Here is a 16,546-nt window from a genome sequence, read left to right on the forward strand (position 1 = left end):
GAACATTTAAATGTTCCATTCACTAAGACTTTAATATTTGTTTCTGCATAGTCAGCTCATGTTGTGCTTTGTGCTGATACAAGACAAGTTCTCACACACATCCTTGTTCTCATGCTGTTTTATATCCTTATTTACATGAAAACTCCACCCAAAACAGTTGCCTTTAAGTGAACAAGATAACAAAGCTTACATGCCTTACCTTCTGAAAAAGGAGCCAAGCATATAAAAAAGAATTTTCCAATATTTCTTTTGTTGGCATGATCATACCACAGAAATACAGAAGGTATGTTTTCAGAAGTCAAACGTTTTGTTGCCTAGAACTACGCATGTTCAGAAAGTTTTAAGGTGTTTGTTTTATGTTTTGATTGGTGCCTTTAGTACTCCATTTTAAACTACAAAACAAAAGCACTGTATTTTGTTTTTCTTTGTAAAAAAATGTTCCAATTTAGAACAGAATTTTCAATGGCAAATTAATGTACACCATGATCATGAAAAATTAAGGCTGACTTGAAAAATACCAAGGATAACCTTTAAGTTTTGCAGGTCTATTCCTATTTCTGACAGGGAAGGTTTAATTGTTCCTAAGAAAACGTAAGTGATCTTTTTGAAACATTTTGCAAACAAACTTTTCACAAACTAAAGGAGATGTTTCTGTATCAGTACTCTGAAAATACTCAAAGGGGGAAATTGCATTGGCAAGTACTTAGTTTTTTTTTTAATTTGACGTAAGACTAATGTGATAAAGGTGTTTCATTAAACTTCTAGCTGTACACAAATGTCATGTGTCATATGATATGGCCCAGAAAAGAGATGGTTGAGTAATCTAATTGATTTATTATTGTAAACATGTTGTTGAAGCACCAGTTTTAAGTTACCTTAAACAGAAAAGGTACATTTTACATAATGTGTATAATGTATTGCCTTAAGCTCCCTAACAATAAATGACGTTGCTTTAACTTTAGAATAAAAATGTACAAATAAAAGACAACTTTAAAGTGGAATCATTATATAACTGTAGAAATAAACAAGGAATAAATTATATTCAAAACAATCAATGACAAATCAATACTAAGAGTCCTATTTTTATCTTTGGCAATGTGCTACATCTCATTAGGAAATTATCTCAGACAATGTACACAATCAAAGTAATGAGTAGAATTAATCTTTAGCCCATCACTGATTCAACTAACAAGAGTTTAACACCTCACACAAAACAAAGCTATTCATTACAAACATTGGGCATAAATGCTGTAATTAGTTTTCAAGAAAAGTAATCCATAGCAACAACAAAAGTACAAAGCTTGCCTGCAGAAAGAATGTTGTTAGTCATAGATGAGCGCAGTTTACAATCTTATAATTTGTTCATTTTGAAGCACTGCCTCTTAATAAAAGTAACCATGGTACATGTACGTGATTATTCTAGTGTGAATTCATAGAAAGCTAAGAAAAATGTTAATCTGTATAGTTAGTTTATCAATTGATGACTTTATTTTTTGAAGTGTGAATTTCTACCAGGGCGGCATGGTGGAGCAGTGGTAGCGCTGCTGCCTTGCAGTAAGGAGACTTGGGTTCGCTTCCCAGGTCCTCCCTGTGTGGAGTTTGCATGTTCTCCCCGTGTCTGCGTGGGTTTCCTCTGGGTGCTCCAGTTTCCTCCCACAGTCCAAAGACAAGCAGGTTAGGTGCACTGGTGATCCTAAATTGTCCCTGGCATGTGTGCCCTGTGGTGGGCTGGCGTCCTGCCCAGGGTTTGTTCCTGCCTTGCGCCCTGTGTTGGCTGGGATTGGGTCCAGCGGACCCCCATGACCCTGTGTTAGGATGTAGCAGGTTGGATAATGGATAGAGTTTCTACCAAGAAAATACAACTAAATAAAAATTCACATTCAAAACATTGTAATACTTAAAAACTTTAAAAGTAAATATAGCAAGTTGAAAATTTATAGTAAAATTAGAAGCAAACAAGTGTTGATTTTTATATGAGGCAAAAGACATAGTCGTTTCATTGAGTTGTTTCTTTATCTTCCTATATAGTACACTACCGTGGCTGTTCATTTGTCTGTCCAGGATTTTAAATCACCTGTTGCTCGCAAATCGTTACAACTATTGACCTGATATTTGATGCACATATACTACGTGACGTCTACTATCAGCTTTCAAGGTGATGATTGACCTTCAAGGTTATTCCTCTTTTTATTTTTATTTTATTGTAGAATCAACTCTTGGCACCGGCCAGCAGAGCAGCCGTGTGGAGCATGCGTATGGGCGCCATTCTCATCCCTACCACCTTCGCCGTCACTTTCCCTAGCTCTTCATATTTTGAATCGTTCTTGAGGCAGGTTGAAGACTTAAGTGCCAGCTTAAGTGAAAATTTAAGGAAAACGGACTAAGTAATTGCAACACAAGCACTGACTTAATCAGTTTTAACGCAAAAAGATGCAGACGAAAGAAGAGAAGAAACAGGCTGCTAGGTTGGAGAAAAGAAGAACTGCTCAGGGAGCATCAAGCGCATCAACATCTGAGAAAACGAATGCTAAACATACAGAGACAGAGTATGAAAACTATGAATGCTCAAGTCAAGTGTATGCACTGCACATTATCATGCAGTACGCCATTACTGGTATTTTATAATGCATATGAAGTGTTCAGTAACTTATTTTTATTTTAAAAATGGTTCTAAAGCATGTGCTTTTTACAAGCATTATTCTCTGGTTGCAGTTCTAAGTTTCTCAAATATGCAGGTAACTAATTTGGGTGACTTAATTCTGTTTTATGTGTCAACCTTGATTTTTAAGCATGATGTATTCAATCTGTTCTGGCATACAAAACTAACTACAGTTGTTTGATACGTGGTATGCTATAATGTTTGGTTAGAACTGCTGATTCATGGCTAATCCCAACCTAAACACTGGTTGTGTCTGTTTTCCATGCTTGTCTCTTGCCCGCAGGTATCTCTGGGTATCTTGAAACTGACGTGCGTGCAATGTAGAAAATTGCCAAATTGACTGCTGAATGATCACAGGCAAAGCAGAAACCAAACTTTGACTCGGTACCAGTCTTCTGAACAGCATTCTCATGGACACCTCCACACTCATGTATATTAGACCAATTTAGAGTTACTCTGCAATTAAACCTTATTATCTTTGGAATACAGCAGCAAAACCTTAATTAATGAAGGTGAGATAAGCTAAATACTGGCTTGTCATGCAAGACATTTTATGATAAAAGTTTTATCACCACTGTAAAATATTTTGAAGTTATAGGTGAAATTACACTATTTAAGAAAAAAATTAAGTCAGTTGGTTCATTTGCGCGAATGGTGACTTTCAGGCATCGTATATTACAGTCTGTACAAAATAATTACTGGTTAAACTCAGTATCAACAATAATATTGACTTTGGGTTAATTATTTTGTATAATTAGCAAAAATAACTTTCTCAATCCTGCTTAATACATTTCAGGTTATGGAGGTTGAAGTCTATCCTGGCAGGACTGGGTGAAGGGCATAAAACAGCCTGGGACAGGACACCAGTCCACTGCAGAGACCTTTTGTAAGTGGAGTAACAAAAATTACTAAAATCTCTGTATAATTTGTAATTGAGGACAGAAAACAATTCACTACATCAAGCCTGTCTAGTTAACTAGTAGCTATAGTAAAATATCTTAGTATTTCATCCTGATTAGAAAATGTGTCTCTTCTTCAAATACTGTATGTGATTTTGAACTTTTAAGATTCAAAATATTTTTGTTTACCAAACTGCTTCCTATGTGCCAACCCCAACTGTTTCCCTTACATCACCTTCATTTAATTTCCATTTGTACTTCAGCTTCTCCAGTCTGTTACTCCAAATAGGAAGAGTACTTTGACTATTATTTGTCTAATTTTCTACAATCACAATATTTTTTTTACATTGTTGATGTAAAATTTCCTTGCAATGTATCCTACCAAATTCATAAAGTAAACCAGGTCTTTCATTAAACTTGAAATAATAATTCTTAGTAACCGTCAGAATTGTGTTTGTATAGCAGTCCTCACTGAGTACAGGCTCAGAGAGTGTGTAAATATTTGCAGATGTATCATATTACCAGTGAATTACTAACCATACATTTACATACATAAACAAGCCAATTACAGTAAATACACAGAACAACAGCAATTTCAACAATTAACAAACAAATCAAGACAATTTAAAGTCTATTAACTTTATTTACTTACATATATACTGTGGAGCTAATGAAATAATATTTAGGAAACAATATATTTACATAAAACAACATATTTTCTGTAAATAAAAAGTGTTTTACCTATTGGAAGCATTTATTAAAGTTTTCAAGCTGCTAGGATTGCGAATAAGTTTATCCAATATGCTGACTATTTCTTCAAACTTGGGCCTACTGTTTCTGTCTTTCTGCCAGCAATCCATCATGAGCTGGTAGAGAGCTGCAGGACAGTCCATTGGCCCTGGCAAACGATAACCTTCTTCCACTGCCTTAATCACCTTGTAGAGGAAAAAAATCAAAATACAGTTACTACTACTCCAATATAGTAATAATGACAGCTTGACATTTTATGTGGTCTGTGCATTTCTACTTGTTTAAGAGGCACTGTACTTCTATTAGCACTTTTCTGTAGAGCAATTGAAAAGTAACAAGGAAAGGACGCACAAATGTTATTCAGTAAAACAAAAGTAAAACATTTAATAACAATACTATGAATGTACGAAAGAGCAGCTGAATTAACAAATTCAATTATTTTTTGGTGGTTTGTCAGTCCACCACAGGGCACACCCTTTACACACCTATACACCGTTATATTGATAAGCAGCCTAAAAAATGCCTTTGTGTTGTATCGGGAAACCAGTGTATTCAGCTTCGAACGACGAATGAATGAATAATACACTTGTTGTTATATAAACCAAGACTTTCTACAAAACAATTACTACATTGCTTAGTTTTAGGAGATTACTTGTTACTCAAAGAAGTTTTCTATCCAAAATATCTGGTCCATTTTGCATAATTTCCTGAAGTTAAAAATAACATAATCACAATACTCTCTAATTCTAAATGGTACGTTATACTCCATCAACAGTCCCCAGGTAATTCTTGGAAACATCCTTGCATTTCCAGGCTACCTCAATGAGTGGTATCTGTTACACCTTCTATGGGAGGCAGATAGAATGTCCACACCACATACTCATACCGCCTCAAATAGTTCTCTTGATCCAGAGAAGCAGCAGTTCTTCTCCTCTTCCTATCATGGGTAAGTCAGCTTAGCATCCCAATACAAGAAACTAATTTTTGGCAATTGTACTTGTTACCATAGATACGGATGGGAATGTAGATGGACAGCTAAATTGAAGACTTAGTCCAAGGACTTAGCTCTTACTTTATTACCATACTCTATCACAGCATTTAGTACTGTATGTTTACATGTGCTTTATGAACCCAGTTATTTACAAAAACCTAGTTTCTAAAATGTCATGTAAACCCTTAGAGAAGCCATGTTGTTGATCACAGATAAAACGGGTTAACACTATGCAAGTAATTAGAATATTTGGACATGCAAACCCGTAATCTGGTTTACAATTAGGGATTTTGTAGTTTGTGCAAGACCGTTGTGTTAACTTTCAGGAGTCATTAACAGAAGCATCCATAAGGTAAATTTCCAGAGGCAAGTTCAATGGCCAGCTCATTATTCCTTCTCTTGGCTGAAATAATGTTTCAATATTTCAGAAATTGCTAAATGTATGCTTATAAGCTGAATGTACAGTTCTACACTCAGCAGCACAATCTCAAGAGCAGCAGGGTAATGTATAAAGAGTAATGGGTATTAAGTATTTTGATTACTTTTTAAAGTAACAACTAACCTAATGCAATACTTGTTTTAATGAATGAATTTAAAAAATACTTATCCCAGCAGCACTGGGTGTAAGGCAAAAACCGCACATATGGATGGACCACTACTTTGCAGTCCAGTCGCACGCCCAGGCGGAAAAGAGTGTGCTACATGCAATACAGTAACAGAAAGATATTAATAATGTGTCAGTTTAGTTTGCATCCTGTAATCTTCTATAGATATGTTGAAATAGTGTTATGGAGTGACTTACTGGCCTGTTTTCATACCATGAATTATTGCTGTCTCAGCTCTAGAATTTAAAAGGAGGATGGATGTTATTTACTTCAGAGCAAAAGAAGGAATAATCATATTAATAAAATACAAGAAAATTATCACAGGCTTCATGCTTGTTTTGAGTCTGATGATAACGTTTAACTCATTTTTGTGCAATTTAATGACTGAAGCATTTTGCAAAAGAAGAACTCCAGATTACTTGTGTATGCTAATGCAGATTTTTAAGAAACCGGGTTTCATTCTTAACCGGGTTATTCACCTTACCCTAGTGTTGTGTGCGCATGTAAACACACACATTTTTGGAAGTGGTGCTGCTGCAGCAAATCAGTTGGTCAGTCTCATGACTGTGTCTACTTTCACTAATGAGTATGCCTCTGATATTACTGAACTCTTCTACTTGAGAACTCTGTTTCCAGTGAGCTATTTAACTCTTCCAGCAGGGGTACAACCCACAGAGAAAAAGACATACCTCATATTTGCAGGTTCTGTTTATCACCAAGGACACATCTCACACAGGCGCAAACAATTAGAGTGTGCAGTGGCGATGACAGTTTGCAAAAGCCACAAGGACTTCATCATCCACAAACTCCATCAAAAATAAAACTCTCTGGTCCTATACTGAATACTCACCAAGCCATGGCTGTAGCTAGATACTCTAGATATACTGTCCATAAAACTTGTGAACAGGGGATTTGTCACAGTCTTCATAGAGTTCTTTGCAAATGTTATGTTCTTGTCTTAACAGCATGTATGGGAACAAAATTCTCACTTTGCAAACACAGGAGTCAAATGGCGCACAACAGAATCTCAGAATCTCATACATTTATAACACCTTCCTCAAGATATCATGGGCTACACAGTCTCAAGTCTACAAAGTACAAGTACATACCATTTGGAAGTTCCCATGAACCCTCAGTTATTATAATGTTGAAGAGATGACAGAAGTGTAATATTATGTTTGCAATGTATAAGATTTTTCAGATAAGGAAGACAAGAAGTGAATAGATGTTTAGAACTGTAATATTCTGTTCACAATGACATAATAAATATGTTCCCAGATTTCTCAGGTCAGGAAGGCAGTTGTTATACTCACTAATAATGATGAAACACTTACATGGTGATTATCACATGCATGAAAGAGTTCCACTATAATCTGTACACATGATAATAATGACTCTATAAACCTATAAAATAAGCACTGTGCCCCTGCGGACTGATTATAAGACAGATTGTGTTTTATAAGAAATAATGAAACAACTCATTGTCAATACTTTAAAGGTGATCTAAGATGATTCTCTCCATCTAGGCTGAACAATTCAATTAACTGAATGGGCTGAAATACAATTAATGTGTCATTGGTTTCAGAAAAGGAGAAACGCTTTAAAGACACAGAATCCACACCATAACTAAAATTTAAGTTAATAGCGGAGCCCCAGCATTACAAAACACAACAGAAAACAAAAAAATATTCCTTGCACTGATAAAGTTCCCCTTCATTATCTAGTGCATTCAAAGAATCTAAAAACTAATTGGTCTCAGAACTTAGTCATTCAAAAAAGTGACCACTAGATCACTTTTATTTATTTACAAAACTGTTGTTTATAATCGTTAACTTCTTTAAAATGTAAAATTTGTTGGAGAAACGATTAAACATTTTTATCAAGGAGAGGAAATAAATCGTGCTTTTTTTGTAAGCAGTGTATTTGAGTGAGGGGAAACACAAGGGTAAAGGTTAAGGGAAAATGTTAAAAAGTCTAGATCTATGTCAAAGCATTTTGCTACCTCAAAGACAAAAATATTAGAAAATCTCCAAACAAAATGGATTTAAAAATGTATTTGTTTCCTTGTAACACTCCTGGTACTCTAAAGGTTAGACATATGGTGAGCTCAGGGCATTGAGGGAAGTGGGCTTAACATCTTGCAGAGACTTTGTCTCAAATGAAAGTGTTTTCTGCCATGATTATTAGTGATTTTGCTTTGATCCCCTTCTGTGTTCTGAGGATAATTTAATCAATTCTGAAGGTTCTGTAATATTTTGCAATATTTATTATTTATTTTGCGTTCTTTCAGCACGATTATGTTTTCATTCAGGAGATGCCATTTTAAATGGTTTCATTTGACAACTGCTAGCAGCAATGCCAGCTATCAGGGACAGAGTGACGTCAGGGGTCGCGGGGTGTTAAGGTCAATCCCTGGTGTTACTTCCTTGTCCAAGTATTTGTGGATTGTTAAAAGAATATAATAAAGTGTGTTCATGTTCTTCTTTAAGCTCTTGGTTTTTTCAACTCCAGTTTTTCTTTAGACTTCAACTTTAGTTCATGTTTAGGCTTTGATGCTTAATACTCTTTGATCTCCTAATTTTGACATTTGTTTTGTTATTCTGACTCTCCTTTACATCCCGGACCTTTCACTGCCTGGTGGCACAACTTTTCCAGGCTACGCTCTTGGTGTATCAACGGTACTGCTGGTTTGGGATTTAAAGGAACTTTCTATTCCTCTTCCATTGGAATTCAGAGTTGGAAGAAAGGTGTTGGTTAGAGCTAACTCAGCCTAAGAAGGAGGCAGTCAAAGGTACAACATAAAAAGATAGGGTCTGTCTAATAAATTCAGTAGTTTCTGTAAATGTTCAGTTTTGTGTGGTTGTTTTCTGGAGCTCAGTGTGTGTACACCTGATTGGTCACAAATATTTTTCTTTGTTTCACACATAGTTCATATTTTTAATTCACTAAATCTTGTTTGTGCTATACAACCATAAGTTTCCCCATTTATAACACACCTGAGATTCCCTTAGCCTCACACAGTAAATGTTTCATGTATTTCACACATCTGAGTCTTTTTGTGCACACACTTTGTTTGTCTGCATTCTAGTGACCTGGAGCAAGTTGCTACAAAACCAAGTACCAGTATATTTCAATTTGATATTAGAAAATAATTAATATAATTTAATAATAAACTTATGAACAAAACATCTTATACCCATGATTTTAAAGAGAAACCTATATACATTTAATACATTCAATTAAGAAGGCTCTAAACAAGCTTTCAAAACTTCAAAAGCTCTCTAACTTTCCAATTAAATACTACAGTAGGAAAGTTAAGATCAATCAGGTTGCCATGCAATCTTTAGCCCCTTTTTAATACTTTCACTTATTGGCATAAGTTATTGCATACACAGGTCTATATATACTGCACACTCTATAGGTACAAAGTATATTAGAGAAGTGAATACCTTTGTTCAGACTAAGTGAATTACAGTAGTGAACAATGCTTTGGAAATGACATTCACTATGCATAAAACTCCACAATTAAATGAAAATGAAGATATTTCTGTAGAAAGTACAGATTTAATGATTGAATGTCTACTTTTTTATTCATTTTCCCCCAAAAAAGTGCATTTAGCTATTAAATGATAAGGGGTTTTCTACTGTATATTTTTCTCACAGTGATCCTTAAATTGTTCTGTAATTATAAACCATACAAAATAAATTGCATAGCCTAACAACTTTAGTATTCAAGAGCGTAGGAGCAATATAAAGCCCATTTAGAGCACACAAACACAAGCAGTACATACCCACCCACGCATTCACACACACACCAAGTCACACAAATTCAAACGCTGTACAATGCAAGAATCAGTTCTGTCAGTATGTCTAGTGCAACAGTCAAAGATGAGAACTCCAAAGAAATCTCCACAATCCTCTTGAAAGTTTTAAATAAAACATCAAATAACTTCTTCCCCAAGCGTTTGGGGGGGAATGCATTAATGATGCAGCAGAATTAATGATCTAAAACCTAGGATGAAGCCATCACAGCCATAGAAAAAAGGTCTTTCAGCATGATATAAACATGACTTGAAATTGAACCTCCTTTAGGGACAAATTAAAGAATTAAAATATGCTCTCTCGTACTGTTTCCCACAAAAGGTTTTTTCCTTACTTTTTTTCCACACTCTAGCTCTGAATAGCAAACATTTTATGCTGAAAATATATGGAAAGTAACAATGAATGTGGTTAATTATTTCATATATGTCTACTGCATTGCAGTGGTTTTTTTAAATCAAGCCCACAAAGATGCTAAATACATATGATTTGATGAATTTGTTTCAGTAGTAAAATGATAACAGAAAAAATGAATCCATCTTATATTAGAATTAATTACAACACAAGAGTGCATGGTTTTTGACAACATAACTCATTCTTGCACCAAGCCATTAAAGTTCTGGCTAAAGTTTTTGATGCAAAAAGAACAAAAAAAAACTAAAAAGATTTGAAAATGAATTTTATTCTTTTTTTAAAAGTATATTTGCTTCTTTTTTATTTTGCATACTTTAGTATTAACTAGGGTGGCACAGTGGTAGTGCTGCTGCCTCGCAGTTAGGAGACCCGGGTTCACTTCCCAGATCCTCCCTGTGTGGAGTTTGCATGTTCTCCCAGTGTCTGCGTGGGATTCCACCAGGTATAGTACTCCAGTTTCTTCTCACAGTCCAAAGACATGCAGGTTAGGTGCATTGGCGATTCTAAATTGTCCCTAATGTGTGTGTGCCCTGCGGTGGGCTGGTGCCCTGGGATTGGCTCCAGCAGACCCCCGTGACCCTGTAATTAGGATATAGTGGGTTGGATAATGGATGGAGTATTAACTAAGTAATTAACTAATGGCTTTCTGAATATGCTAGCATGACAGGAGCCTTCATTTTAATGTTTATTATTAAGAGGAGTCAAAATTGTTATTTCCTTTATATAATAAAGACATGTTTAGAGTTCTTTATAAAGCACTTCTAACAAGGTCTAAACATCAATGTTGATAGCTACCTCCTGCTTTAGGCATTACACTGCATAGAGTTATTAATATTAATCTGTTCATTATGGTAGGGATTCCCAGAAGCCAGCTTGAGGCATCAACTGAAGATACAAGACTTTAAAAAGCATCTGAAAGGTATGGCATTATATATTAATTTGCATTTCAGTGGACTGCAGAGTGGTAATTGTATTATTTTTAAAAATAATTAAGTCAGATATTAAAGAAGTATTACATACTCAATGAGACATGTATACAAAATGTTTCGCTGTTACAGACCATTACAATTCATCATGTTAATTAAAACACCAGAAATGAAACAAAAAAATATGCAGGGTGCTCAGCAGACTTAATATAGAATAACATCGATAAACTTTGCCAAATTAAAAAAAAAAAAAGAACTGTTCCAAATAAAGAAAATTTCATTTTTTCAAGTTTTAGATAACACATTGTTTTCCTAGAGAGATATAGAGGGTGCGTTATGATTCTTCTAGTTAAGCAAAATTCATTTCTATTTACGGTATATAATTGTTCCAAATAGACAAACTGTGCTACTGGGCTAATTCATCATTTGGTAAAGTAAAAAGCCTTGCAATTTCAATTTATACAGTAATGCAGACTTTACTTTGTTAAACTCAGTGGAAATGGAGTAAGTGGGATCCTTCCATGGATCCTCCTTATACCAGATTTGGAGGTGTAACAAGATGCTGACATAAAGAAGCACTAATATTGAAAACAAAATGGTAAATATTATTACATAAGAAGTAAAATGAACATTACGCTAAACAGTAATTTATTTTACTCTCCCTAAAACTTCCTTTAAACTATTAGATTTAAAAATAAATAAGAAAAATAAAAATAAAATTAAGAAAGCAATAATGGGGCTACAATCAAATTACTCAGTGACTCAAAATGACTTATTTTGCACATCTACTAACAATAAACAAAAAATACTTAAGTGCACATACTCAAATATTCATATAAAGAAACTGTGATCTACTGCAACTAGAATTCCATTATTTACTATTTAAATTAAGTTGTCGTGGTTCTCTAGCATCTATGACAGCCAGAAAAACCATGGTGTAATGTGCACTGAAACTTCAGCATGCTGCACAACTGTTACACTTGCTCACTTTTAACATCCTCAAATAGTGTAGGCCAACAAAACAAGCAACAGCCTAATGTTTTAAAATTGTATTATTCCCCACTGCCAGTTGTGAACTTTGGAAATTTGTTTCCTTTTAAACTTCACTGGTACTACTACACAAAGAAACAGCTTTTTTAAAATAATTTGTTTAAACCTTCTCTAAAAAATAAAGTTTTATATTCTGGGATATATTTTTGCAAATTTGATATATTGTTTTACCAAGCATAGGATCCTTTCATAATGTCTTTGGTAGTTATTTAAAATAGTCTTTCAATCCTACGTGGATTATCTTTTGTAATATGAATTTTGTAAAATAGCAGGCATCCAGTGCCTAGCACCCATGTAACATCATAACGACCAGATACACGAAATGGAACGTGGCCATGAAAACTATAAGTACAAAATGGTGATGCCAATTCAAACAAATGCACAACAATGGAGTGCCTCAATGAAAAAAATGACCTTACAAAATGTTGAAATGACATTATAAAATATATAACTTAGAAATACAAAAACATTCTAAATTTAGGCTGCATGTACAATATCAATCCAGAAAAACAGAGGCATCATTTTTGAAAACCAAGAAGTCTAAAATATAAACAGATGTATTTACTTTTGCCTTTGACATTAATTTACTTGTTACGCTCTAACAACTCTTTAGTCGAGGTATTGAAATGAAACAGTAAGATGTTCTACATTTCTTATTCTTCAATGGGAGACTGTTTGTTTTTACATATTCAAAGTATGGCTTGTGATTTTCTTTATTGGATTGCAATGCAAACAGTCCAGTCCCATTTATATTTCCCTTGAAATGTCTTCTTTCTCTGACAGATAGCTCAGTCTCCTGCTCTGTTGTGCTGTAATATCTGTCTAATGCTAAGCTGTATTTTGACAAACACACACATTGTAAAGGGAGGGTGAAAAAAGTGCAAAAGTGCTTTTATTATAAGGAAGAAAAAAATTAAAACTGTGTCCCCAGGTGCAATACCTAAATGTCATCAATAAATAAAAACAAAAAAGTGAAATCCAAGAGTTAAAAAAATCCACTATAAAAACGAGGAACACAAAACAACAGTCATCAGGGGCCTCATGCATTTTGCCGTGCGTAGAATTCACACTAAAACATGGCATAAGGACAAAAGCAGAAATGTTCATACGCACAAAAAAATCCAGAAGCATAAATCTGTGCAAACACCAACTTGCACGCACCTGCTGCCACTTCCCAAACTCCTCCCAGAATCATGCCTTTTTGAATATGCAAATCCATATAAATAGCCCTTAAGCTCAGCGTTCTGTGAAAAGGCAATGGCAAAAGCATGGGGGGAAATAGAAGAATTTCAGTGAATACCAAGTGGAGGCAAGGAAAAACGTACTATTTGTTGGTTTAAACAGTGATATAAATAACAAAAGGAAGTTGATCGAGTGACATAGCATGCCGGAGAAACTTGAAAGCTCAAGTTCACAAAGTCGGACAGTGCCTGAAATAAAAAAGTTGTCAGATATCAAAGTCGCCATGAAAAGGCGAGTCGTAGCCCATCGTCTGAGTGTCATATGAAAGCTTATTAGGGTACAGAGAAAAAAAACAGGCACACCACTTTAATCACGTAATTTATTTTGTCATTAAAGTAGAACATCAGAAATTTCATTTTAAAATCGTTTAATTTACTAGTTTCTCAAATCCCATTGTAACTAAAGTAGCACGTTAAATGCTTTGTTTTGTATTTGATCTTCTATGTGCTCTATGTGTATGAATCACATGATTCTTAAACAGGCTTTCTCTTCCTCCGACAGGACACAGAATCCATTACATTCTTGATATTACAGCTCTCTGAATAATTTAAATACTGAGATGTATACTGATATCAATTTCATGATGATAGGAGTTAAAGCATGTTATTGAACATGGGAACACGGTGGCGCAGTGATTGTTCATGCCTCACGCAAGATGCTTGCTGTGCCGTGCGCGACCTTCGATGAAATAATTAATTCGCCACACAATCAGCTCTGTAACAGATGTTAAGCCATCTGTAAGCTTAGAACGCCGATTCTTCAAAATTCTTAAGGAACATTGAAATATCTTCGTAGTACATGTTTAATTATTCTATCCATCTATCCTTCCAGTGTCGTGCCAGACACAGGAAGAATACAGCGCGAGGCAAGAACAATACGTGAACGGAGCGCCAGCTCCTCGCTAGTGCTGCGGCACTGTGTCCTCACATGTTTAATTATTAACAATATTATTTAAATGAATTTAAAGTTTTATCTGTATAATATAATAAACAAATTTTGCTGCAATTTATCTTAAAAAAACGCTTTATAAAGTGGCTCAGGTTGTGCAATATTATAACTGTATCGCAAGTTTACAGTGAGGTAATTGTACTTATAAGTACAAAGTGTTCTACAAGCAGCACTTGATGGACTGATTGAGTGTGTTTATAGTTCTTGGGATGAAACTGTTTCTGAACTGTGAGAAAAGGCTCAGAAGCATTTGCCGTATAAGAGCAGTTCAATAGACAACATGGCTGAGGCAGCGTGTGCTTGATGCTGTATACCGATAATTCTCTTTCCAGTCAGCTGCTGTAGAGCTGTGATTCGCTACTCAGATACAGTGATATACTGTAAATACTCCGAGTGGTGTAGTGAGAGCAATGTGAAAAAAGATGATCCGCTGTGGCAAACCCTAACGGGAGCAGCTGAAAGAAGAAGGACCATTATATTGTTACAGGTTACTAATAAACAATATGCAGTTGGACGGCACGGTGGCGCAGTGGTAGCGCTGCTGCCTCGCAGTTAGAGGCAGCAGTTGTCTGCGTAGGTTTCCTCCGGGCTGTATGAGGTTGTCCCTACTCCCATCATCCTTCACACACCCACAATTGTACCTCATATCCCTGGTGAAGACTCCAACATGCTCACATCCACACAACACAAATAATCAGTGGGACAAAGCAGCCCATGGAATGCCACTCCATTGCTTCTACGCAAGGACCTTGATTGTGCTGTCTTTCTCCCACTAACTGACTGGCCTGTTTTATCTCTCCACCCGATGCTGCTCTCACCCCATCTATTTTCTTCCTCTCTCCCTTTTTTCTCCCAACCCTAACCCTTACAGGCTCTTTTTAAACCAGAAGAAAAGGGCTTTTAAAGTCAGTGATCAGCATGAGCTCAAGGGCGTGCAGAAGGAACTCCGAGTCCAGCTCAGGGTGGCAAAGGAGCAGTACAGGAGAAAGCTGGAGCAGAAGTTGCAGAATAAAAGCATGAAGGAAGTGTGGGATGGGATGAAGATCATCACTGGCTGCAGCTCGAAGCGGGGTGCCACCATTGAGAGAGACATGGAGAGAGCAAACCAAATGAACAACTTCTTTAACAGGTTTGACCACCCTAACCCACTTTCACCTTGGAGTACTGCACCATCCACCCACACTTCTGCTGATACCAACATAGGAGAGAGTTTCTCCCCACCTACAATTACAGCAGTCCAGGTAAGCAGAGAGCTGAGTAGACTTCGTGCCAGCAAAGCAGTGGGTCCAGATGGAGTATCACCACGACTGCTGAAGGCCTGTGCGTTGGAGCTGGGGAATCCTCTACAGCGCATCGTCAACCTGAGCCTGGAACAGGGGAGAATCCCGAGGCTTTGGGAAACATCTTGCATCACCCCAGTCCCAAAGGTATCATGTCCTAGTGAGCTGAATGACTTCCGGCCTGTCGCTGTGACGTCACATGTGATGAAGCGGCTGCTGTTTCACCACCTGAGGTCACAGGTCTGCCATGCCCTCGACCCTCTGCAGTTCGCACACCAGGAGAAGGTGTCATCATCTACAGTATATGCTACACCGATCCCTCTCCCACTAGTACAGTGGCAGTAGTGCGGTAAGAATTATGTTTCTGGACTTCTCTAGCGCCTTCAACACCATCCAACCTCTGCTCCTTAGAGACAAGCTGACTGAGATGGGAGTAGACTCACACCTGGTTGCATGGATCGTAGACTATCTTACAGACAGACCTTAGTATGTGCGTCTCGGGAGCTGCAGGACTGACATTGTGTTCAGCAATACAGGGGCGCCGCAGGGGACTGTACTTTCTCCGGTCCTGTTCAATCTATATACATCAGACTTCCAGTACAACTCGGAGTCCTGCCACGTGCAAAAGTTCGCTGACAACACTGCTATTTTATTATGTGTTCTCTTGACCACTATAAACAATACTCAATTAAGAATCTCAATACACCCCACTGTGATGTATTAGGATAATAAACAAATTTAATAAAAATATTAATTATATTGATAAACCTAAAAAAATACACAGACATGTGTGGAAAGGAAATAAGTTAACGATGAAGAACTTTTAAGAACAGCCCACACTAAATGCTCGTCACATGACCAAAATGCCTGGAAATGAATTCTCCAAAAATCAAAGAAGCAAACTTGTAATAAGACCCTTTATCCAGTCCCTTACACATGGTTCTACCTGTACTGCAAACAAGG

The 16,546-nt window shown here is 36.3% G+C and overlaps 1 protein-coding gene across 4 annotated transcripts in view; it reads right to left on the bottom strand.

The window, feature by feature from the left end:
• LOC120527408 (ephrin type-A receptor 5) overlaps positions 1-16,546 on the bottom strand; it is a 362,942-nt gene that overhangs the window by 13,566 nt on the left and 332,830 nt on the right. For all 4 annotated transcript variants that reach the window (XM_039750790.1, XM_039750791.1, XM_039750789.1 and 1 more), the window contains exon 15: positions 4,300-4,493. In XM_039750790.1, the coding sequence (XP_039606724.1) occupies positions 4,300-4,493 (194 nt within the window). The remainder of the gene's footprint in view (positions 1-4,299; positions 4,494-16,546) is intronic.

The sequence above is a fragment of the Polypterus senegalus genome, chromosome 4 (assembly GCF_016835505.1).
Source record: "Polypterus senegalus isolate Bchr_013 chromosome 4, ASM1683550v1, whole genome shotgun sequence".
Classification (NCBI taxonomy): Eukaryota; Metazoa; Chordata; class Cladistia; order Polypteriformes; family Polypteridae; genus Polypterus; species Polypterus senegalus.